The sequence below is a fragment of the Anguilla anguilla genome, chromosome 3 (genome assembly GCF_013347855.1).
Source record: "Anguilla anguilla isolate fAngAng1 chromosome 3, fAngAng1.pri, whole genome shotgun sequence".
NCBI lineage: Eukaryota > Metazoa > Chordata > Actinopteri > Anguilliformes > Anguillidae > Anguilla > Anguilla anguilla.
Genome location: NC_049203.1, coordinates 66,759,869 through 66,784,868, shown reverse-complemented (window position 1 = coordinate 66,784,868; position 25,000 = coordinate 66,759,869). Strand labels below are relative to the sequence as shown.

Sequence of the window (25,000 nt, the reverse complement as noted above, 5' to 3'; positions counted from 1 at the left end):
GTTAAAGCAATTTTAGCAATTTGCGAAATGCTTACTTCTCCTAAGTATTGCTCAGTGAAAGTTAGAATCTCCTCTTTATACCTCATTTTTGTTCTTGTTATCAAAACTGTTTATTTAAGCAACCGTTGTAAAATGGTAAATGAAACAAGAGATGGACAAGAACACGCTGTTCACTGTTCATTTATGGATACATTTGATTGAGCCATTTAACAAGAGGTCAGTGGTAATGAAGTCTTTCAAAGGTGTGGAAAAGTTTTTATTTTATTTTATTTTATTTTTTTATTGTAGCAGCAGTATCTTACATAGTCTCACGCATCCACACATTTTATTGTCCATCTCATTTTACTGGACCTATGGGATGGATTTGCATTGGTGTTCATGTATCAGAGATAATTTATCAGTGCTGATTGTACATGTCATTCTCTCTTCCTGCCCCCCAAAAAAGGGTTCCTGAACATCCAGTCCTGGCCGGAGAACATGACAGACCTGAGTGTCTTCTCCAACCTGGCAACCATTGGTGGAAGGTCACTGTATAGGTAAGCAATAAAAGTGGCTTCATGATGAAACAAGAAAGCCAGCGAGTTCAGTTTCTAATCCACAACAACTCAACACATTTGAAGAGCACCAACAACATTTCTGCTTTTGACTTCTAGTGATATGACTCTCAAGTAATCATGCCAAACTATCCCAGTGTAAATACAGTGGAGATTAAGGATGTCTCCCATTGACCTGAATCAGAAACTGCTTATGAAAGAACAAATGTAATTCTCAGTTGTCACAGTTAGTCAGCTATATACATATTTAAAAATGAATGTCACCCTCACCGCAGAGTTGATAATTAGTTTTTGGAACAGTACATTTTGCGTCCAGTACATTAAAGCAGCAGAATAAATAGGGCGAGGTTTAAGAGGTCCCAAGCAGCATTAAAACAGGGCTATTAAATGGATATAAATAAGTGCTTGTGTTGTTCTCATAATTTATCATTTTTGGTGAGCGAGCCAAAGTTTTACCCTTGTTGTAAATGGAGATCTTTATGAGGATTTTGCCCCCACCCCCCGCCCCGGTTGTCTTGTAAAGGGTGTGTAATTCCTCCTTATTCTCATAGAATAGCTCAGATTACCCTTCATTCTTGCTATAGCTGTCAATATAGTTTCATCTATAGAGGACGTTAACTGTTTTTAGCAGAGCATGCTCAAAGGACTTCAGGAAAGGTCAGAGGTCAGGGAGTGTTCGGATTTGTGGTGGAGGTCCAGTGGTGTCGTTTGCGGAGAACTGCACTGTCATTGGCTGAGACTCTGGCTGTGCTGAAACACAGTGTCACAGAGGTGTGGACTCTGTCTGCCAGTGTGGATTATCCTACATGAGTGTGTCTGAGGAAGCCCAACCAATGCGGCAATTATTTCATTTCACACAGTGTGTGGGGCAACAGGAGCCCCAAGTCACCTGACACCATGAGAGAGACGGAGAGAGCGAGAGAAGGAGAGATAGGGGGGAGAGAGTGAGGGGAAGTTAAAGTGAGAGGGAGAGAGGGTGAGATAGGGAGATAGAGAGAGAGAGAGGGAGAGGGAGAGAGAGATATGGAGAGAGGGAGAGAGAGAGAGAGACCATGAAAAGTTATATATATATATATTGCCTGTGACAAAATACTATAAACTGCGATTCATTGTTATTATACAAATATTGATAACATATTTTATTAAAATATAATTTAGAACTTTTTGTTATTAGTCAGATTATAATTGCTATTACGATGGCCATTAGTGTTCCTGTTTGTTTATTGTGACTGTTATAATTTCTTTTCAATATTTTATTTGTACAAACAGTATGCTTTGGCAATGGAGATATTGAATATCTCTAAATGTTTCTGTCCCGTGTATTGCTGTTCTGCATTCTGACCATCTCAACAGATGTTAACAATATTTCTATTGGACTTTCCCACCGCACCCCCCCCCCCTCCCCCACAGTGGTATCTCCCTGCTGATCCTGAAGCAGCAGTGGATCTCCTCCCTGCAGCTGCAGTCACTGAGCGAGATCAGCGCCGGCAACGTCTACATCACCAACAACAGCCAGCTCTGCTACTACAACACGGTCAACTGGACCAGCCTCTTCCGCACCGGCAACCAGAAGGTCCTGATCCGGAACAACCGCGAACCCAGGGAGTGCAGTGAGTCTACGTGCCCCCCTCCCCCCAGAAACTATCGCCCCACTATCGCACTGAACCCCTAAACGTGTGTCTGATCTACACCTGTGATAATTACGCCCTGCTGCCAATGAGCTCACCTTATCATCTGACCTCACATTTTACTCCTGTCGAAGAATAACTGCTCAATTTGGATCAAGCTCTGTTCTGAGCAGAATGCGGCTATTGCTGTTGTGGTGAAAATACCAACTGTGTAGTCTGACCGACTGGGTTAGCTCCAAAATGGCTGCCAGATTTGCCAGCAAAGTCCAGCTTGGAAGCTATTCTGATGGACCACAGACTTTGTTTGAGGTAGACCTGTCAGTGAAAGCTAGTAACAGCTTCTCTGAGCATTTCATTTCACTTTTTTTTTCTTCTTTCTTCTTTTACTTTTTTTTTTCATTTTAAATAGCAAACAGTAGCACAAAAGAAAAGTATGCCCTTTGACTTTTGTAAAAAAAATTACCGGCAATGTCAAAGCTTTGCAGTACACTGAATCACACCTGCTTTGAAGCTTTGAAAGCTTACCTGGAAGTGTTAAGCAGACATTCATGTGAAACGGCGTCATCCGGTGCTCCTTGCCACTGCTGACACTGCCGCGACGTATTCGCCACGCTTGAGCTCGTGATGGCGAGGAGGACGGTCGCGACGCAGGACACAGCTGGAGATCTCCTGACATTGGGGCGCAGAGGACAGACCGCGGGGGGCTGGTGTGACCCCTCTCCCCATGTGGCTGTCCACACCTGGACGGGCCCGGCAGGAAGACTGGGGTGGAGACCGGGGTTTGGCTCTTGCTGGGGGGGGGGGGGGGGGGGGTGTAAGGGAAGGAGAAGAGAGGGCGGGGAAGGGGGGTTCATTCTGGTGTGAAGATCATACCTCCATCCCCCACCCCTCCCTCCCCCCCCCCAACCTTCCTCAGAAGCTTCTAGAAGAGATTTCAAGGTGCGCAACGTCAGCCGCCGCCCGCCACAGCCCTGTGCTAACGAGGTGGATGTGATATTGACCCGGGGCGAGTCGTTTGCCGAGCTAAGTGCGCAGTTAGCGCCATTAGGTCCTATTCAACTTTTGGGCCGCTGCGCAGTAATCAGATCAAGTGAGTTATCGAGTGATGGGCTTGCAATGAACCCCAGCCCGGGGGGGTGGGATGGGGGGGGACCTCTGGAAACCTTGGTTGAGGATTGTGGGATTGCTGTCGGTCATCGGTGCCTGGACACAGTGCGAGTGCTGTCTGACCTCCCCACCTCTGGATTTGTCATGGGGAGATGGTGATGAAGATCCAAATCCTTTTCTTTCTATCCTCCTTTCTTTCGGCAGAACAGGGTGTTATTTTGAGCTGGTGATCATGTTTGTTTCTCCACATCAGCGGCTTCCAAACGGCACAGCAACAACCCGCCCCCCCCCCCCCCCGCCCCTCCCTAGAGTCCCACCTCGGCCTTCAACATCAGCACAGCGCATACTGTGCATCTGCAGCAGGGCGCTAAGCTTTGAAGCGGCCAAATTTCTGATATCTCTGCGTCTTCATTATAATCCCCCCCCCACACACACACACACACACACATGCACACACACACACACACACGCACAAACAGAAACACAAACACATAGGCACACCATCACCCCCATTACCATTAGTGTGCCTGTGTGTTTTTCCTTCTTTTTTTTTTTTTTGGTTGTTTTTGTTTTTCTGTTCCCTCAGTGACCTAAAGCACTAAATACACACTGAGCTTTGGAACATGAACAGAACGGGCTTTCATTTCTCCAAACAGGCTGTGTTCTTTTATTCACATAGCCTTCGTTCCCATTGATTTTAAACTCGCTCCCTCTCCCTCTCAAGAGCTTTTTTTTTTTTCAAAATATTCCGTGCGTGGCACCGAAAAGACAAAAACGCTCCGAGCCCGAAGCTGGGCTTGGTATTGAAAAGCCGATATCGTTTAGAATCCATGTTTTGCTGCTTTTTTGAGACTTATTTATTTCAGTCCAGCAGAGGACCCGTCCATTTTTAGAGAACGAGCGCCCCAGCCACATATCCAGAACACAAGGCTATCAAATGTTTTTTATTTATTTATTTATTTTTTTTAATGTGCTTTTGGCTCGGCGGTGGGCATCGTTGTCACATGGTTGATGCGAGGTTCTGAAAATGTTACTCTCTATGCCAGGCGGAAACAAGGGGGCATCCAGAGAGAGAGAGAGAGAGATAAAGAGAGAGAGAGAGATAAAGAGAGGGAGAGAGAGAGAGAGAGAGAGAGAGAGAGAGAGAGAGAGAGAGAGACACTTGAATACACCTAAGGGAGCTTTAATGGACTTAAGTACAGCAGTAGTGGACCAGTCAGTCATGTCCATTAGTCCCCTCCTCACCCAGCCATTGATCGAGGGGGGGGGGGGGGGCAGGGGGGGCCGGTGGTGGGGGGGTTATCCACACTGAGTGAGCGGGATGCTACTCTGCAATGGCACTAACAAAAGTCGGTCATGGTGTGTATTTGTATAGCACTTTTTTTTTTGGTTTACAGAAAACTCAGAAAGATGTAGAGTAGCAAAAAAAACGAGCAAAATACAGGCCTGAACCCCCAAATAGCAAGCACATGAGGTCAAACCCAGCACCCAGCAAACTTCCGCAGGAGTCAAACCCTGGTCTCCCCCCCACCCATATGGCACCCCTATACAGTATGCTCTAATATTGTTTGAGGGCCCCCTGACTCTTGAAATCATCCTAACCCCCTCCCAGTGCCCCCCGTTTGGCACCCACCCCTGCCACCCCTGCCCAGCACTTCTCTTCAGCCCTGGCACAAAAACACGGAGCCACCGTCCCTGCTGGCCCCCGCACACGATCGTCTCCGCAGTCTCTTCCTAACGAGTGCAGCCCGTGTGCTAAACCTCACGATTCCAGCTCGCTTGTTGTCTCCGCATTTCGACAAAGGATACACGCGCACACGCTTTTGAAAATACCCTGAGGGCCATACACCGGGAGTTATGTTTTGTTTTGTTTTTTTGTTGTTTTTTTTTCAATTACAATATGACCAGAATTTCAACTTTCCGACAGTGTAACCCAGCAACGTAGAATTTTCTGTGTCTCTTTAGGAATCGCCTAAAAAATGAGTTAAAAGCCGTCCAATCACTATTCATGGAGTATTGCTGTTGTTTTATATATACAGCTGTCAACATAACAGCTCATTTCAAAAGGGGAATTAGTAAAATCAAGCCTATTATTATGACAGCTCTAATGTAGTTGTTATAATTGTAATGCAGTTGTTATAATCTGTTATAAACATGTTACAAACGTGTTATAACAGTGTTATAAATGTGTTATATCTCTGTCCTGCAGCCCTGGAGCGGATGGTGTGTGACCCCTTGTGCTCGGACGGCGGGTGCTGGGGCCCGGGACCGGACCAGTGCCTGTCCTGCCGTTTCTTCAGCAGGGGGCGCATCTGCGTGGAGTCCTGCAACCTGTACGAAGGGTAAGCTGACGTCCCGGGGGACCGCGGAACACCGTCTCGTGTTTTTAAGAATCGTGGATGACACACACACCCACACGCATGCACACACACACACACACACACGCACACACACACACACGCACGCAGCGTGGAGCGAGAAACCCCCAGGTTTTCGCAGAAAGCGTGACAGTAACGCCGCGTCCTTCGCGTGTCTCAGAAACGTCTGTAGCGCTCGTCTGAACTCTGAGCCTCAGGCCCGCTTTTGCCGCCATCTTGCGTGGTAATGAATCACATCAGATAACCGCGCGGATATCATCAAGGGAGAAGTCCTGGGAGCTTAGCGTTAGCGCTTCACGCGCCGCACAAACCCGGAGCGGGGAACACGCGCTCTCGCGTTTCAAAAACATCCGCCGTCCTGCGCGAGCCGCGGCGGGAAGAAAAACCGCCGAAGCCGCCCGTTCTCGCGGTAACGCAAACACGAGCGGCGCGAGGGCGTTTCACGTCTGCCCCACGCCCTTGTCCCCCGGGGGGCCACCGTCGCCTCTCACCGTGACCCCGAATTAAAGGCGCGCTGAATCGAACCCGCAGCTCCGGCGGACGCTCCCGTCGGCGGGTTCTCTCTCGAAGCGGCGACGAGGCGGGCGCGCTACGCGGGGCTCTGGAGCGAGGCGGGAGGAAACGGCGCTCAGCTGTCGCGAGTGGGCGGGGCCTGTCTGGAACTTTCTACCCGTGAGGTGTCCTCTGCTGTAAGACTAGCGTGGTGCAGTGTGCCGTTTCATCTCTAGTGTATCCAACAGTGCCCGAGAGGTACACAATTTTTTTTTTTTTTTTTAACTTTAATTCAGCTTTCTTTCTGCCATATGTGCCTGCGTGTTTGGACATATGCATAGAGTATATTCATTTACAGTGCACAAGATACAGGACGTGGTTTATTTTTTGTTTATTTTTCGAAAATGAACTTAAGTGTTGCCAGAACTGTGAGGCAGCATATGACGCAAAGCATTCCAAGAAAAGTGATATAGCTTTTGAATAAAGACAGATGCACTTTCCCCACACTTTAAACCATTCTTTCAACATTAAAAGATGGATTTATTTTTATATTTGGTGGTGTAATTGCTGTATTATGCATATTTATCTCAAGTCGGTTTTTGAGAAAATTGGCTAATTCATTAAGTGAGTCATAATACAGTGTGTTTGTGATAAGACTATCATATATACTGGTGTGTTTCATTCTGAAAATAAATGAACAACCGATCTGTCACATATCTTAGACGGCGTGGCATTTTTCATACATTTCTGCTTGAAAAAAATAGTGAAAAGCAGTCAGATTTTTCTTTTATTTATGACAGATTAATATCACCGGTTTTATGTGTTTAGCAAAATAAATTAATGCACTTCTTCAAATGCTTATTTTCCATTTAATGACAGCAGATCTGTAGTCAGGCTGTCATGTGATCAGGGATTTTCTTTACGGCACGCAGTGCTTCCAGCTAGCTCATACCAGTGCTGGACTAAACCTAGTGTAGAAGTTTCCGGGACAGTCCTGAAATGTAAGGCCGCACACAATGCCTTTGTTCTCACACACTGAAGCTGCCCTCCAGCGAAGACATATTTTAATTAAGCCATACAGCGTGAGAGGCCATGCTGTATCATGGTCATAATCATAGTCATGGCTACAGCTGCACAATACAGCACGGTCATGTTGCGTTTATAAAACATTTACAACATATAGAAACAATAGGTTGATGACAGAATACTGCTTATTTTATAATATTATTTTTTAAGTAACGTTTTTTTCTATGGAGTGATACTATTTACAAACAGGCTGTTTGAGTAGCTGTTACTGTATCGGATTTATAATCGACGAATAATCATCGGTCTCAGCCAATCAGCATCCAGGAATCGAAGCGACCCTGTTTTGTAATGCTTCTTCTTGCATTCCCAACCCAGAGTCTCGAGGTCTAAAACCCAGCTTCGCACCAGGCATGCTGTGGTCGACAAAAGACTGACGAGCTCAAAGAGGTACGGTAGGGGGAGGGCGAGACGAACGGCATGGCTGCCTGTGCACGTGACCACTGCTCGTTCACCAGCAGGAGGCGCCGCGCACAAACACAGCCTGTTTTCCGCAGTGCGCTCCTGAAGCACTCTGTGCTTGTGGATATCCCACGTGTTCACGCGTGAAGCAGGGATATTTTTATACTTAAGAAATTATACTTGCCTTTTCTTTTCTTCAGTACCAGTCAATCAATGGTTGCGAGCACACATTAGTGATTGTAGAGTTTAACCAGAAAGTTGTTATAGCGTAGGGCGGGTAACATTTTGACAGATGAGACTGACTTCTGCCCCACCCCTCCTAACCCCATGTCACATCCCAAGGTCTCCTTCACATAACCACCCACACACCCCCCCTCCCCCCCCCCACACCCCCACCCACCCCCCAAGCCACTCACACTTTCAGGGCAAGCTTGCCTCTGTCTGCTTCACAATGTGACACTCTCTATTTCTGTTTCTAAGAGCCAGTACCTCCTTACCTGTCCATCCTCCCTGTCTGTTAGTCCTGCTGTGAACCCCAATCATATTCAGCCATCCAGCCAATGCACCAATCACATTCAGCCACCCAGAGCCAAGCCTGCTCATTGGTTCAGGAAAGTGATAGGTGAAATAGTTTCAGGGGTTGATCTTGAATGCTGTTTGTGGCCAACCACATAAAAACTGTGCTTTGTTTTTGTTTAAAAAAAAGAAAAAAAACACAGCTCGGTTACATTAGTGGACTGTCTAGTTTGCTGCTGTGCAAAAAACGACAAATGAAATTTAAAAAGCACAATTTCGAACGATGTTGCAAAACTCAAAAGTGTAAGAGGGACGGGCTTCCCCAATGTGACTGGGGCGGTCACGGGACAGTACCTCAGCTGGACCGCCCCCTGCGAGAGGGCGAAGGGGAAGCAGCTGGAAGCGACGAACGGGCTGGCTCGCGATGCCGGGATTCGGGGGGGGGGGGGGGGGGTGGACTTACGCCAGATAAGCGAGCGGGGGGGGGGGGGGGGGGGAGAGAGAAAAGAAAAAAAAAACGGTTTAATTAAAAAGCCACTCCTGCGGATTGGGCGACCGGCGTGTGGCGGGGTGGTGAGGCGGGACAGGCCCCGGGCCCCGGGCCCCGCTAATCCCGCTCTGCGCTCCGTCTCACAGCGCTGGCGCGGGACAGTGAGAGGCGACGCTCCCGAAACGGGAACGAGTCTCTGTTTCACCCCCCCCCCCCTTCCCCCGAGGAGAGAGAGGGGGGCACAGCAGCCTCGGTTTGGTCATGATTGTCCCCGCCCCCCCGTTTCGGAAGAAAACCAGAAAGAAAGCTCTTTATTGCCCAGCTTGGGGATGCTTGGGGGTTCCCGCCAAAAAAACAATATCTGAAGAGAACGAACTTTCGGGAAAAGAACGAACGCCAGCATGCTAATAACTGAGGAAGACCTGGGGTTATAACGGCAAAGCCTTTCCAAAAACGGAGACGTGTCTGAGGTGACGGACCAGTGACGCACTTTGGAGACCAGGCATCTGTTTTTGGAGGAGACCTTTGCGGGGATTTGCTAGTCCAGAACACGCGGGGCAACAGAGGCCAGGAGCCCCGTTCCTCCCTCCCTGCTTGCCTGCACAGTGACATTCCGGGTGTCCTTCTTCGTCTCTTAGGCCTAATGCCATGCTCATATTCACCGGCACTCTTCTAAGGCTGCTACTAATTCTACAGTAAAGAATAATATTGAACATTTTTTTCCCCAGTCTCTTTCTTTTCTCTGTGTGCTTTATATTTTTTAATTAAGAAGAAGAAGAAGGAGACAGAAGAAGAAAAAAAATGAATGGTTTTAAAGTGAACATTGCTGGACAAAGGATTGGCTCTGTCATAATCCAATGTGTGTTTTTTTTTCATGCCTAGATAAACAGTAGTCAGTTGTAATTGAATTCTTCCTCCCAGAGAGTCGATCCCCTTTAATTAAAAAGCAGAAAGAACACATGTTCCCCGGCTGAGCCTGGACTTAATCCATCCTGTTGGACACGGGCACGGTGGTGGGGTCTGGTGGGTGAGGGTGTGAGATTTTGGTCAGGAGGTAGTGTGGGTGTTATGGGAATGGGGGGGATTTTTGGGGAGAACAGTACCACAGTGGTGGAAGTCTGAATATAGCTAGCAACTTCCATATGGTGCGTGCGTGTGTATGTGTGTGTGTGTGTGTGTGTGTGCCTGCGCATGTGTACTGTATGTATGTCTGTGCGTGTGTGCATGTGTGTGCGCGTGTGTGTGTGCGTGCGTTTGTGTGTGCGTGCGTGTGTACGAGAACGCGTTTGTGCGTGCGTGTGTGTGTATTTGTGTGCGTGTGTGTACGATGTGCATGCGTGCGTCTCTCTGCAAGTGTGTCTGTGATTGAATCTAATACCCCTGGCCTCTGTAGTTTTAAACTTTAACACAAACAGTATATCTCTTTGAGATTCTTTAGGCTTAAACAGGATCTGAGAGGTTTTTTTGCTGCTGCATTAGCAGCAGTAAGATTTCATGACCGGCAGTTATGATGAAGTCTGAGCGATGTGCTGGCTCCTCTAGCTCCAAGTGCTTCATTCTCAGACAGGTACGTCATCATGCTGTAGTGTTTTGGCTCGCTGTCTCGTTTCCGTGTCCAATAAAAACCCCCTCAGATCCACCCCTGGACCGGCTTGATTGAAAGTGGGAAAACATTAATAAGAATATAAATGGAAGGCTGTCAATGTCTTCTTCTTCTTCTTCTTCTTTATCATCTTATTTTCCCTCTCCTCCTCCTCCTTCTTCGTCCAAGGTAATCTCCTCAGCTAGCCCTTTTGGAAAAAAAAAAAAAAAAAAAAAGAGAGAGCGAGAGAGAGAAAAAGTTCAGAGAAGCTTCTCTCGTCCTCCCAGAAGGCCGAGCGGGCCCTGTGTTTGTAAATTAATTATAGCTCCGTTAATTATTCATCGGTCCCGTCACTCGCTTATTTAGAATATTGATCCAGCTCAAGGCCACACTTAATCACAACAGCCTCTCGGCCGGGCCGGCTGTTGGGAGTAACGCGCTCCGCCGATTCGCGGATTCTCCCGCCGGGAAGGGGACGGCTCGGTAACTGGATTCGGGGGTGGATCTGGCGCCCCTGGAGAATTTAACCGACTCCGGGGCGGAGCTGCTCATTGGCCGAGGCGGGGCGATCGACGTAATTCGCTCTCCGAGGAAAAGCGGTCCGGCTTGTTTGGGCCGGTTCGTCGTTAGCGACGTTAGCGACGTTAGCGGCTGGATTGAGCGATTGCATACCTGTGTCGCGTGCTTTGCGTTTGACTAACCTCAGAGAATATGACGTGGCCCGGTAGTCACAATTGAATAAGCACTCTGGTAATGCCCTGCTAATCAAATATCTTTTTATTCCATTGAACAGAACAAATTTATTGTAGCCCAGAATCACCGTGATGTGAAAGGGTCTTTTACCTCTTGATAATAACGTGTGGGGAAGCAGTGCAGTACAATGGGTAGGGGAAGTGCTCTTGTAACCTAAAGGTCGCAGGTTCGATTCCCAGTTAGGCCCCTGCTATTGTACCATTGAGCGAGGTGCTTGAATTGCTGAGTTGCTTCAGTCCACATCCAGCCTATAAAAGGATACGATGTAAAAAAAAGTTTTGTGAAAGTCGTTCTCAATAAGAGCGTCTGCTGAACGGCAGTAATGTGAAGCCGGCACAATTTTCTCTCCCCGCTTTTCAGAGTGTTGAACATAAGATGGTTTCATTCACACCTGTGCATTCATCCCGTCAACTCCCATTCACTGGTGTGCAGTCAGCTCAGGAATTTGAAGTAATCTGAATCTCTCTCTCTCTCTCTCTCTCTCTCTTTTTCTCTCTATGTCTCTCTCTCTCTCAGGGATGTGCGTGAGTTTGCCAACGGTTCGGTCTGCCTGGAATGCGATGCCCAGTGTGAGAGGGCTGAGGACGACATGCTGACGTGCCACGGCCCGGTAAGATGCAGCCCGGCCCTGCACTGATTGTACTTACCCCCTTTAAAGTGTGAGATCACACGTACTGCATGTGATCGGAATGTTCTCAGCTGAACGTTCTAATGCTGATGTCACAATCGACACTGGCGACTGAGAGCATGGGACTCATATTTGCGCGCTGTTAGCTAGTGTGCTGTTCCCTAATAGAAAAAAAAAACTGCCATTATGCCTGAACATTGACCACTCACATCCCTCTCCAGCACGGCCTCTGTTTTTCCAAAGGGATGGCACAGCCTGCCCTAGGTTGCAGGTAAACACGGTGATAAATAAAGCTTTTCTGTGTTAGAAATGTCGACAGTGACAGTCTTTTTCAGAATTGGCAGTGAAAAGGTGATGTATCTACCTGACCCACCGGAGATGAGTGGATGAGTTGTTTTTTTTTTCTTCTTGTTTTACGAGGGTCTGTTAAATGGGTATTTGTGGATATCGGCAGTGTAAAGAACATTTATGACGGCCCTGCGGGAGAGCCACACGGGCTTCCTGAAGGGGCGGGCCATAGCCTCCCCCACTTCGGCCATGCTGGGGGGGGGGGGGGGGGGATGGCAGGGGGGGCAGTCCTCCCAAACTAGCGCCTGATATGTGACGGAGGCCCGAGCCGCCTTGTGTGTTATTGACGTTTCGAACACAAGAGGCTGTCCGTTGTCAGATCAAATACGCGCTGACACTGACAGCATCAAAGGCTCTCGGGTCTGTGTGAAGCTCCAGGCACAGGGCTGCTTAACTGAAGAGGCTGCAGTAAATTTCATTAGCCGCAGTCCAGCAGTTACGTTTTTATTCTTTGTTTCTTTTGTTTTGTTTTGTTTTGTTTTTCAGCCTTTGTAATTGCCAAATTTAAAGTATTTATTCGTTTATTAGGGTTGGATTCCTGGATGCAATTTACACCTTCCCTGGTGGTAGAAAGGCACATTAAATGTGTCACTGCGTTTAAAACTGCCATGTTATACTGTGATCATTATGATATCCTTATGTGAGTGTGCATACGCTGCATGTGCAAGAGTAGATATGCGCTCACACACTCAAACACACACACGCACTCATGCACACATAAACACACACACACACATGCACTCACACGCACATACTCACAAATGCACAGGCACACACAGGCACACACATGCACACACACACACACACAGACGCACCGGCACATACACACACACACACACAGGAACATGCACGCACACACACACACACACACACACGCACACAGAATCCAGCAGATGTTTCGTGGTTACGGCATGGCGAGCCCTGCTCCCGTGAGAAGCTGTTTTTGTCCTCACGTCCGTCAGGAAGCGCGCGTCCGTCAGTCTGCGCGTCTCCTAGCGCCCGTAGCGCTGCCTGTGCTGAGAGTCTCCTTAACGGCCCCCCTCTCCTGTCTCCTCTCTCACAGCCTCCATTATTATCTCCATAAATCCTCCCCGTGTCCGTGCTTATGGTTATTGTGCGTGCTTTGAGGGATGGTTATGATCCTCGGCCTGGTTGCTTACTCTTTTATACGTTTCTCTCCTCCTCCTCCTCCTCCTCTCCCGCACGCCCCCCCCCCCCCCCTCGTCCCCCCCCCCCCATGCCCCCCCCCCCCACCCCGGCTGTGGAACACAGGGTCCCGATCACTGTGTTAAGTGCTCACACTTCAAAGACGGCCCCAACTGCGTGGAGAAGTGCCCGGATGGCCTGCAGGGGGCCAACAGCTTCATCTTCAAATACGCAGAGGCCAACAAGGAGTGCCACCCCTGCCACACCAACTGCACACAGGGGTAAGACTGAGCGTGCACGTGTGTGTGTGTGTGCGTGTGTGTGTGTGTGTGTGTGTGTACGATTATTATTATTATTGTTATTATTATTATTATTATTATTATTATTGAGAGTGGTGGAGCAGTGGTTAGCACTGTCGCCTCAAGGCAAAAAGGTCCTCAAAATACTCAAATAATTTAAAAAAATATATATTTGAAAAAATCTAATAAGTGGGAAGCTATGACCCAAAAATGCCACAGTCCAGACAAAGTACAATGTCCACAACATGATCTCCAACACACAGCAGTTCTCAGGAAAAAGATCCATCCTTAGGCCTCAGAGAAAGGCCTATTTATCCAGCCCACTGATCAGGCAATGGGTAGCAGCGGAGCTAACTGGAATGAGCTTCAGCTGCTACCCAGCCTGCATGTAGGCTGGGCAAGGGGCGACATAGCTCAGGAGGTAAGAGCAGTTGTCTTGCAGTCCGAAGGTTGCCGGTTCGATCCCCGCCCTGGGCGTGTCGAAGTGTCCTTAAGCAAGACACCTAATCCCTAACTGCTCTGGTGAATGAGAGGCATCAATTGTAAAGCGCTTTGGATAAAAGCGCTATATAAATGCAGTCCATTTACCATGCATGTAGTGCTGACACTGTCCACCAGGGGCAGTGTCACACCTCCATTTTTGGCACCACAATATAAATTACAGCTCGCTCACTGGGGAGAGTGCCAGTGAGGGTGTTTGGTCTGAACACGCACAGGCCATGGCTCTCTCAGCCTCTACCCCCACCACAGTGGGGGGAATCGGACCGACGCTGTTTGAGGGCAAAGAGAGTGGAACCCGCAAACACAGGTGGTCAGCGCGGTCCTTGTCACCTGCTAATTAGCGGCAGCATCACTGGAGGTCGGAGCCGCGCGGCGGGGATAGGAGTCGCAGCCGAGGAGGATCCCAGTCCTCGGCTGCGTAATTCGGTCTGCCCCCTAGTGGCCGCCTGCCCCCCTCTGCAGTCTCCGGCGATAGGGCCCTTTCGCTGAGGGAAGTGCTCCGTGTTGTATTTATTAATACTGAGGGGCAGAGCTCTCTGGTCTTCGGCTTTCAGAAGTATTTATAAAACTGGCTCTTGACCCAGCAGGTTATATTTCAGTGCTATCTATAACAATCTCTCAGTCGATTGTTTGAATCCCTTCCCAGTTTTTTTTTTTTCTTTTCTTTTTCTTTTTTTTCTGTTAGAATTGCCCGGCGAAATTGACACGGCATGAGACTGAACAGGAGAAAGAGCTTTTTTTTTTGTCCGTCTCTGTTGAAGGTTTTAATGAACTCTCCTGTCTCCCTCCCAGGTGCATTGGACCCCGGATACAAGACTGCGTGGGGATGATGGACAGGTACATTCCACCAATCATAACCTCTCTATCCCCCTCCTGCTGGTAGGCAGTAGATTGGTACTAGTAAGCAAAATATTTCTGTGGGTCCATGTATATTCAAACAGTCGCACATTTTCCCCACTGGTTTATTTATGACATCATCAATCATCAAAGTGACAAGCCCCCTGCCCCGCCCCCTTTATCAAGTAATTTCTGGTGCTAGGTTAGAAGAATGTAATTATTTATTATTCTGGTTTTTTTTTCAAGCACATACACACACACACTCCATGTTCCCTCTCTCTGCTCTCTCTCTCTCTCTCCCTCTCTCTCTCTCTGTCTCTCTCATACACACACACACTCTCCACACTCTCTCTCACAGATACACACACACACACACACACACCCCACACTCTCTCTCTTATACACACACTCCATGCTCCCTCTCCCTGCTCTCTCTCTCTCTCTCACTCTCTCATACACACACACCCTCTCCACGCTCTCTCTCTCTCTGCTCTGCTTGGAGAGAGCGAGGGTCATGTTTGACCCGTGAGGCTGGCGGGCCTGCGGTCTCCCTCGAGCCCGGGGGGAGCCGTGACAGACAGTGACGAGCGTGTCATGTGACTGTGGCTCCTCAGGGTCACGGTGGGGTCACAGAGAGCAGTCAGAAGGGACGGACGCTGACCCGCCAGGCTGTCCTGTTAGGAAGCCTGTGCTCTCATTTCTGTGTAGATAGTGGCTCAACACCAATAAGGACAAAGGGACAAACCCCACATTCGATTTAAGAAACTACTGTATTAAAATATTGTTTTTTGTCTCAAGAAATGAATTGGATTCATTAACTGGATAGTCACTTTGCACAAGATGTGATGAGAGTTTAAGGTAGAATGGGGCCATAGCATTTCTAAGGAAAAAACAACAAAAGCAATTAAAATTAGTTAAATCTTTAACTAAATAATCTGTTTAACGACAATTTAAATATTTTATCAGATTGTATATGTGGTCATATCAGTCATAAGAGATGTTGTTTGTTGTGTTCATGTTCGTTTGTTGCATGACTTTAAGTAATTAACGTTTGTATAGCCTGTTTGTTAAATGCATGTTGATTTGGTTCTGTGTAGAATACTAATTTAACGGTAATTGTTCTGGCTACAGCCGCCCCACAGTAGCACCTGTGTTATTGGGTAAGCAGGTTCCCGGTGTAATCAGTAACCGCAGAAACAGAACGCGCTGTCTGACAGCAGACATGTTATGACCGGCGAGGGAAATCACATCCACACACGGCGTCTCCCCTCCCCGAGGTCTCACCAATCTAGCCAGGCCGCCCGTCGCCGGCACCGCACAGAGGTGTTACCTGGACTCCGGCCCCGTGGTGTTCCATACCCAGGGGTGACAGCAGATGGGTGTGTGTGTGTGTGTGTGTGTGTGTTTGTATGTGTGCGTGTGTGCCTGTTTGTATGTGTGTGTGCCTGTGTGTGTGTGTGCGCGTATGTGAGTGTATGTGCGCACATGTGCGTGCGTGTGTGTGTGTGCGCGTATGTGAGTGTATGTGCGCACATGTGCGTGCGTGTGTGCGTGCGTGTGTGTGTTAGTACTGTTGGCTTTGCAGGGGATCAATAAGGTCAACACGGGGATGATGAGTAGAGTTAATTATATCCACCTTTTTCTCTTTCTTTTTCTTTGGGCTTCTCTCCTTTTCTCTCCAGTATTTATCTATGTGCCAGTTTCTATTTTTCTTGGGCTTCCCCCGTCCTCATCGTTTAATTCCTCTCGTAAAACATAGTTTACACTCTCTCCGTAAAAAATCAAGCACATCGTCAAAACATATTTGTGGCCGCATGCTAAAAGCTCTCTTTCTCAGCAGGAAATGCTGCATCCACAGTAAAATGTCCAGTGTTACTTCAGCTCTGTCAACACCGTTCCAATTGGGACCGTATATCTATTCTATACTCTGTAAGAGTTGATTCAACACTGACCTGTTAACTGTGTTATTCATGTTTCTGGATTACCTGGATAGAGAGAAAGCTCTATGCATAAGGCCACAGACATACTGTACACTTACGTAAACACACACTCCTGAGTGCCCCACGATATCGTAAAACAACGGTTAGCGTGTCAGCTACACGCCCGTGGGTATACTTCCACTCACGCTATGCGCTTGTAGTCACACGGGCATAGAGTGGTGTAACACATCCACGGCTAAAGATGACGCAGACGATATCAGAACAGGAGAGTACAAGAGAGGCAAATGATTAAAAAAACGACAAACAGAGGCTGACGATTAACGACATGACCGTGAAGTCAAAAGTCTTTCTCTGATTCACTTCTGGCTCGGTAAACTGAAATTTAAAAAAAAAAACGGTTTGCCTCGTTCGCCCTGGAAGAGAAAAGAGCGCCGCTAAATGTTTTTTTATTTTATTTTATTTTTTTTCGAGCGTGAAAAAGATTTACGAATAAGGACTTTACGGGGAACTCACGGGAGACGTTCGGGACGGGAGGTCAAAGGCAGCGAACGCGCGAGCGAATCGACGAGCCGACGAGCGAATCGACGAGCCGCAGAATTAATTTTTGATTAATGAGACAAGGGGGGGGGGGCGGATTGGGCGGACGACGCGAAAACCGAAACCGCCGCATTAGCGGCAACAGGCGCAATCTGAGGAGACGCACGCGCCAGAGTCACCCCCGCCGGAGCCGCTTCGGAACACGATGGCGAGTACCAGCTGGCGATTTGCGGCCGCGTTACAACAGACCCCCGGGGCACTTGGTTTCAATTGATTAGGGCTATCAGCGCCTCGGATTGGAAATTGAAGCGGTTAGCCGACGAGCGAATAGAATTTGACGGCGAGACCAGCTGCGGCTGCTGGAGCCCTGCGACGGGACCGCGTTTAAGCAGGGAAACCCTTCCAGCGCGCCAGCGACACTGAAGCACCGCTGCGCAGGAGAGAGAGAGAGAGAGAGCTTCTGAAATGCATGCTGGGGTATAGCCACCCCGACCCAAATCGCCACATGTTCAAATCCATATTTCTCCGTTCAAATTAGCCAAATTAGCCAGTGTTCGACGGTGCGCAGAACTGTAAAATCAGTGCTATTTATTCAGCTTGCATAGATGAGTTAATCCTGTAAATGACCCTTGCACATGTTTTTGCACATGCTTTAAATTTACGGGAGGCAACATAAATTGTATATGTCTTTACATCTGTAGTTTGCCAGTGTCAGTGCTGTGGCTCTGCATTTGGGGGAAGGGGAGTGGGCTTGTTTTAAAAGAATTTCAACTTTGCTGATGACAGGCAAATGGCATGGTTCAACAGAGTTCAGATTGAGCAGAGTTTTCCACTCGCTCGGTTTGAAGATTTAATCAAATCTTGTCGCAGATTTAAGCACTAGTGACCCAAATGCAAACTTCACCCGCAGGAATTCCACTTTGAATACAACTGTTCAGTAATATTCCCCTCGACTGTACTGCTGCGTGACTCATCTGTAACTCCCCAGGCCTTTCGCTAGCTAGCTGCTAATACATATTAATATTTTTTCTCTCGCTTTGTGTAGATTTTGGTTTTGAGTTCAGTTCAAAAAGGCAAAACACAAATGGGTAGATGCTGGGTTACCGTTGTTTTCCGACATTGTGTGAAAAAAAAACAGAATGTAAACAAGATTACATCTGTTATATGTTGGAGAAATTTGGAATCCACGCGTTACCTAGTTACCTAGCAACAGCAGGGATTCAATTGAACAGTTAAAGTTTTGATTTTCATTGTCTTCTGTGTACTCATATTTACCAAGTATTATGTTTTATAATTGTACAGGCATTGAGCAACTAATATATAGTGCAGTCCGTAAGCATTTGGACAGTGACGCATTTTCTGTTTGTTTTAGAAATGAAATCGTGAGTATGAGGTTAAAGTGCAAGCTTTCATTTGGGGATATTTACATCCATATTGGGTGAACCTTGTAGGAATTAGAGCCCGTTTTATACATTGTTCCCGTATTTTTATGACACCACAAGTAATGATACATTGACGATATGGTGATGTATGTGAATTACATACACTTCCAAATGTGCGAAAAAACTCGCACGCACGCACACACACACACACGAGACTACTCCTATGCACGTGTCAAACATTTCTGCAGCATGCACACAAGGGCTTGCAAGAAGAGACAAACTGTTACCTGAAAGTTAGAGATTGCACATACACATTACTGTTATTACACACACGTGTGTGTTCTCACATGCGCTCCTTACTGATGCACCACATGTAATTATTGCTTCGTTTTATTGTATTTGCTGCAGTCTTTTTGGGTTTCAATGGCACTGCTCCCTCGAAATCACTTCACAACCAACATACTGTACCATGATACATAATAGTAATTGCATAAACACTTTTTGAGTGCAGTTACAAATAAAGATTTGGGGAATAAAATATGCCTGCAATATACAGTACGCAGCAGATGAAAGCTTTTGAGATTTAGGAGGTGTTCCTCCCTACCGTAAAATGCGGCTTTAAAAATGTGTGCTTTGTTGACAATCCAGTAGGGAATATTCTAGAGTTCAACCCAGTGATCCACAATAAGGTGTGTTAGTCCTGTGATTATCACCAATGCTATCGCTGTGCTGTGATTGTATTTCCCCCCCCCCACTAAATAATCTTCCTTATATTATTGCAGTGAAATGTCGGTTATGCAACCAGTTTCTTAAAGTTTTTTCTTCGTTTTTTTTTCCCCTTCACCCTGGAAAGAAGCTAGTAGTGAAACTACCACACTGGTTCCGCTACTGATTTCATGCACCCCCCCCCCCCGAAAACCCCCGCATCCCAAACCCCCCCCCCCCCCCGTCTGTCCTCCACGAAAAAGCAGAGTCAGGCAGAGTTGGTGTGAAATTGTCCGGTGGGGGTGTGGGGGGGGGGGGGGTGATGTGGCCCTCTTCAATGTAGGTAAATGAACGCCGCATGGGGCGAGAGAGATGGGCAGATAGCGTGGTGAGAGAGTCCCGGGGGCAGGGCCCGGCGCTGTGCCCGGGTGGGGGGGGGCTCTGTGGCGCTGGCCCGCGGATCGATACTTTATTAACCTGAGAGATACTCCACTGGGGCGGGGGGGGGGGACGAGCTCATCTGACCCGCTGGCGCCCCGGTGTGAAGAGAATGCTTCCTCGCCCGTCCTCTTCCTCTCCTCCCGTCGCTTTGGTTTAATCTGGAGCGGCCGGCCCCCGCTGGCGGGTCTGTGGCCCCCCCACCGCCGCGCGGGACAGATAAATAACGGCCGCCCGTGTAGTTTGGAGGGAGAAGCCCTTTAATCACGTCCCCCCCCTCTTCCATTCTGTGAAATGAAGCCAAAGTTTGACTTCATAAATCCAAATCTCCCTGAACAAGGAGCGAGGGAGAAGACGATGCGGAGGATGCTGAACACGCTGATGTCTGTTGATGGGTTTGGCCCTGTCAAAATGTGTGTGTGAGTGTGTGTGTGTGTGTGTGTGCGCGTGCACGTGAGTTTGTGTGTGTGCGTATGTTGGTACACATTTGCGTATGTGTGCGCGTGTGAGTGCGTGTGTATGTGTGTGTGTTTGCGTGTGTGTCTGTCTCTCTGAGCGTACGGCTGCTGTATTCCTGGGAAGTACGTGGAATCACTAATAATACTTAGGAGATCCCCTGCCGTTCCGTCCCCACCACTGACCCCTTTAATGCCCAAAATAGTTTTTGGGCTTTGTGGCAGAACAGGAGCGCGTGGCACAGCTGGCACGGGCTTCGCTCTGTGCGTCTCCCCGGGTGAAGCGAGTCGAGCTCCATCGCGCTTAGCGGAGCCGCCTCGCGCTCGTGCCGTGCAGTCGTTCGGCCGGCTCCCTTCGCCTGGTTTAACGTGCGCCGCTCGAGCGCCGCGAGCTTCGCGCCGGCGGCGGCGGCCAAGTCCCAAATCCATCTGCCTGTTAGCGGGAGGAAGTAGCGCTCGAGCGCGGACCTGGCGGGCAGCTGGGCGTGGCGGAAGTGGATCGTGGAAGTGTGTGTGTGTGTCCGTGTGTGTGTGTGTGCGTGTGTGTGTGTGTGTGCATGTGTGTGTGTGTGTGTGCATGTGTGTGTGTGTGTGTCCATGTGTGTGTGTGTGTGTGTGTGTGTGTGTGTGCATGTTCATGTGTGTTCTCGTCTGCGCGCTTGACGAGAAAGGCTTCAAACGGGGAAGGAACGGTTCGTGCTGCTTCTTAATTCGAAAGCGTCTCTTGAATCGCGTGCGGCCAACGAAAGTGGACAAGCAACAAACAGCACGGGCAATAAAATCCTCAGATTTTCAAAGGAGACGACAATAATTCAGAATGTAGAAATGTGCAAGAATGTACAGCAAACTGTCGCTAGCCAAGTCAATCATCAGTTTGATCCTTGGCCTTGATAAAAATGTGTCCGGTGTCCAAAGTCCAGTAACTGCACCAGAAAAGATTGTTTTTTTCTTTCCTTTACCTAAACTGGACACTGTCCTTTCCTCTGTACGTTCTCTCTTTCTTAGATCCTTTCTTTGTGCCACTCTATCTCTCTCTTGTCTCATTTATTTTTCTGTCTGGCAAACCTACAGTCTGTTTCTCTGCCTCATATGCATGGGTGTGTTTTAGTGTACCAAATAAAGAGTTTTGCCAAAAGAGATTTACAGGTTAGAATACTTTCTTTCTCCACCTTCTCTTTCTCCCTGTCTCTCTTTCTCTCTCAAAACAAATATGAAAAATATGATTGGTGGAGGGGATAGGTAAGATGTGGTTGTTGTAGTTTGACCTGGGACAGAGTGATGGAGTTTCAGTATTATAAAGCAATGGAGGGCTTGAGTGTGTTTCAGAATGTGTGGTGAAGTTTTAGAATTATACGGGTGTTTTATGTTCAGTGGAGGGAGGTGTGCTTTTTTGCACATGGAATAGGGAGAGGGAATGGAATAAGTTTCCTTCTTTGTGACAGATTTGTGTTTTTTTCTGTATAATCTTGTTTTTTTTTGTTTTTTATTTGTCTTTGTTTTCATTTATGTAATGTCATTGGTGTGCTGAGAGTGGAAATGAAAGATGGTTAAAATTCAAATTCAAAAAGAGTTTTGCCAAAAGAGATTTATAGGTTGGAATCTCTCTCTCCCCCTCCCCATCCTTCTCTCGCTCTCTCTCTTTCTCTCTCTTTCTCTCGCTCTCCCCCTCCCCATCTCTCTCCCCCCCCCTCCCCTCTTTCTATCCCTCTCTCCCCCATCTCTCTCTCTCCCTCCCACCCCCCTCTCTCTTTCCCCCCCTGTCCCCCTCTCCCCTGCAGAACTCCCCTCATAGCGGCTGGCATTATCGGGGGTCTGTTCGTGGTGGTCATCGTGGCGCTGAGCGTGGCCATCTACATCCGTCGCAAGAGCATCAAGAAGAAGAGGGCCCTGCGTCGCTTCCTGGAGACGGAGGTGAGCCGCGTGGCGTCTGTCATTAAACGAGTGTTTGCGTTTGCACAGCGTCATCTAAAGACATGTTCTCACACTGCACTTTCCAGATGGGAAATAAAGTGAAAATTAAGCCCCACCCCCTTTAAATGTGAACAGGCTGAGTTCTGGGAAGTGTAGTAAGGAATAGCTGAGAAAGAACAAACATACTAGAGTTGCAGGATTTCACGGTTTTCTTGTAACCACAGTATGCAAACTAATTTAAACTGATGTTGTTCATTCATGTAACGTTTCTCGTGTGCCTTGCTTTTTTAAAAAAAATAAGGCTTTCATTAATTTGTACGATACATTTTACGTGTGGACCCTACAATGTTTGTTTCAGTGTTGATTTGCAGTCAACACTGAATGCTTTTATTTATTTAATTACTTATTTTTTGTTTTTATCATTATCTCAATTACATTTTCAGAAACATCCCTAGTATAGTTATATGATTGCAACACTAGCCGGCTCGTGATGTTTTTATTACCATGTGTAATGCACTTTTGGAAGCTGCTTTGACTAAAAGTGTCCTCCAAGTGATTAAATTGCGAGTGGAAAATTGAATGCCGCCGGTGAGCTCATTCAAGCGTTCTATTGGCTCTTTCATACCATGGCTCCGCCCACTTCCTCCTACAGATTAACATGAAAGAGGACATGAAGTTTATTACAATGCCCAGAGTTCATTAGCGCCCAAACTGACTGAAGGATTAATTAAAGCGAGACCTAATGAGATCATAAAGCAGTAAGGACTTCAATAGCATGCCACTAAAGAGCGTTCATAAAACAAACCCTTTTGTTTGTTTCGTTCAGGCTTTAACAAGTTCAGAGCCTCTGCTGAACGCTTCCTTGGGCTAAGCTTTGCGTAGCAGGTGTGGAGGAAGGGCCAATGTTAAAACGGAGAACTTTTGTTTCTAACAAGTTGTCTTCTTTTGCTCAGTTTGCAAATTTAATTGGCTTCTGCTGTGCAATGCTACCCTAGTATGGATTTGTACTTTTTTTTAGTTTGCTGTATGTATTTAACAAACATGAATCCAGTACAAGGATGGCCATTCTGTACAGTACAATACAATGCTGTGTTATACTACATTACATTACATTACAGGCATTTAGCAGACGCTCTTATCCAGAGCGACTTACACAACTTTTTTTTTATTTATTTTTTTTACACTGTATCCATTTATACAGCTGGATATATACTGAAGCAATGCAGGTTAAGTACCTTGCTCAAGGGTACAACGGCAGTGTCCTTACCCGGGAATCGAACCTGCGACCTTTCGGTTTCAAGCGCAGTTCCTTACCCACTGTGCCACAATCCGTCCACATAGTGTGTATATACTACACACTACTATACAATACTGAACTACGCTAAAGTAAAGTATAGTACACACTGTACAGCAGTGCGTTATAACAGAGCTAACTACCCTGGTCCTGGAGAGTCACAGTGGGACCTGGTTTCTGTAGCTACTCCACACTTAAAATGCCCTGTGAACTGCAGTATGGTGATACATGAAACTGATATATTTCTAATAAATCATTATTGCGCATCACAGACAGTGTAGCATTATTGAAGGGTTCTTGTCTTCCTTGCTGAAAGTGAACTTGTGGTAGCTAGCAGGAATGCTAACCCGCAGGACGCATTTAGTATTCAGTGGAGTGAACAGCTTCTCATTGCAGGGAAGGGGCCATGTTTTCCTTCCTGTCTGTCCACAGTCCTGAAAAGAGAAGCACTACCTGTCACTGCGCGTTTGGATAATCTGCAGGCTCTGTGTCAAGCGTTATTGACAGCTGTCAGTTAGGCCTGCTCATCCTCCTCTGTAGAGAATTTATTTATTTTTTTTGTCCTTAAAAAAATGAACTTAAAAACCTTCAACTCTTCTAAGTGCAGACATCCAGACCAATTAGTTTAGCCTTCAGTTGGATGCATGCATTGTACCCAGAAAGAATACTAAGAAATATTTTGGGTGGGGAAGAATGTTTTAGAGAAATTGGTGATGATGTCATCAGCTTGCGGTGATTGGCTGCGAAAAAGAGCGGGACCATTAAATCACACCCCCCTGAATGAAGACGTGGAGGAAGGACAGCAGACTTTTTGAGATCTGCTGCTTGCGGAGGACAGAGAGAGAAAGAAAAAGAGAGAGGGAGGGAGAGAGAGAGGAGAGAAAGAGAGAGAGAGCTACTGTATGTCACCTGGGACATTAAAGCCTTGTTTAATGTCACCTGTTGGAAGAAAGGACTTTGATATATCCCCTGCCTCTCTCACGCAGTCAGATTTACGCATACATGATGGAAGTCTTTTCAGTCCTCACTGGGGAATCGTTTTCTCTCTCTCTCTCTCTCTCTCTCTACCACTGCAATGACAGTTGTAGATCTTTCATATTCAAATTCATATTTAATCATATTCAAAGGCTCCATTGATATGAGTTACTGTATATTTCATTACTGTACATACTGGCTAGAGGAAATATAGCGACAATAAAAAAGCGTGACATCAACAGCATCAACTACTGCATCAACAAATAACATTTTAAATGAGTAATTATTCAGTTGCAGTGGCAGAGGGATATAAGAGGATTGAGTAGTAGTGTTGAGAGCTGGGCCTTTTCAGTTAGGGGGACAAAGGCTTCCCTGTTTGAATGTTTCATCATCATTATTATTATTATTATTATTATTATTATTATTAGTAGTAGTAGTAGTAGTAGTAGTAGTACACTCCTGGATGAAAAGATCTGTTATTTTATTGGCAATTTTTATGCCGCACTTATTACCTGTGCATATTGATTTAACAATATTTTGTGTTTAGCCCCCTACATCGCTTTCACGAAGTTTGTAGAATAAGTCAATATCCCAAATTGAATCAAATGCTTTTTGCCAA

General features: G+C 47.1%; 1 protein-coding gene across 4 annotated transcripts in view; it reads left to right on the top strand.

The window, feature by feature from the left end:
* The window catches only part of LOC118223252 (receptor tyrosine-protein kinase erbB-4-like), a 366,133-nt gene that overhangs the window by 280,973 nt on the left and 60,160 nt on the right, over positions 1–25,000 (top strand). For all 4 annotated transcript variants that reach the window (XM_035409520.1, XM_035409521.1, XM_035409517.1 and 1 more), the window contains exons 11-17: positions 446–536; positions 1,965–2,164; positions 5,499–5,631; positions 11,502–11,595; positions 13,234–13,388; positions 14,700–14,744; positions 21,980–22,112. In XM_035409520.1, coding sequence (XP_035265411.1) covers positions 446–536; positions 1,965–2,164; positions 5,499–5,631; positions 11,502–11,595; positions 13,234–13,388; positions 14,700–14,744; positions 21,980–22,112 — 851 coding nt within the window. The remainder of the gene's footprint in view (positions 1–445; positions 537–1,964; positions 2,165–5,498; positions 5,632–11,501; positions 11,596–13,233; positions 13,389–14,699; positions 14,745–21,979; positions 22,113–25,000) is intronic.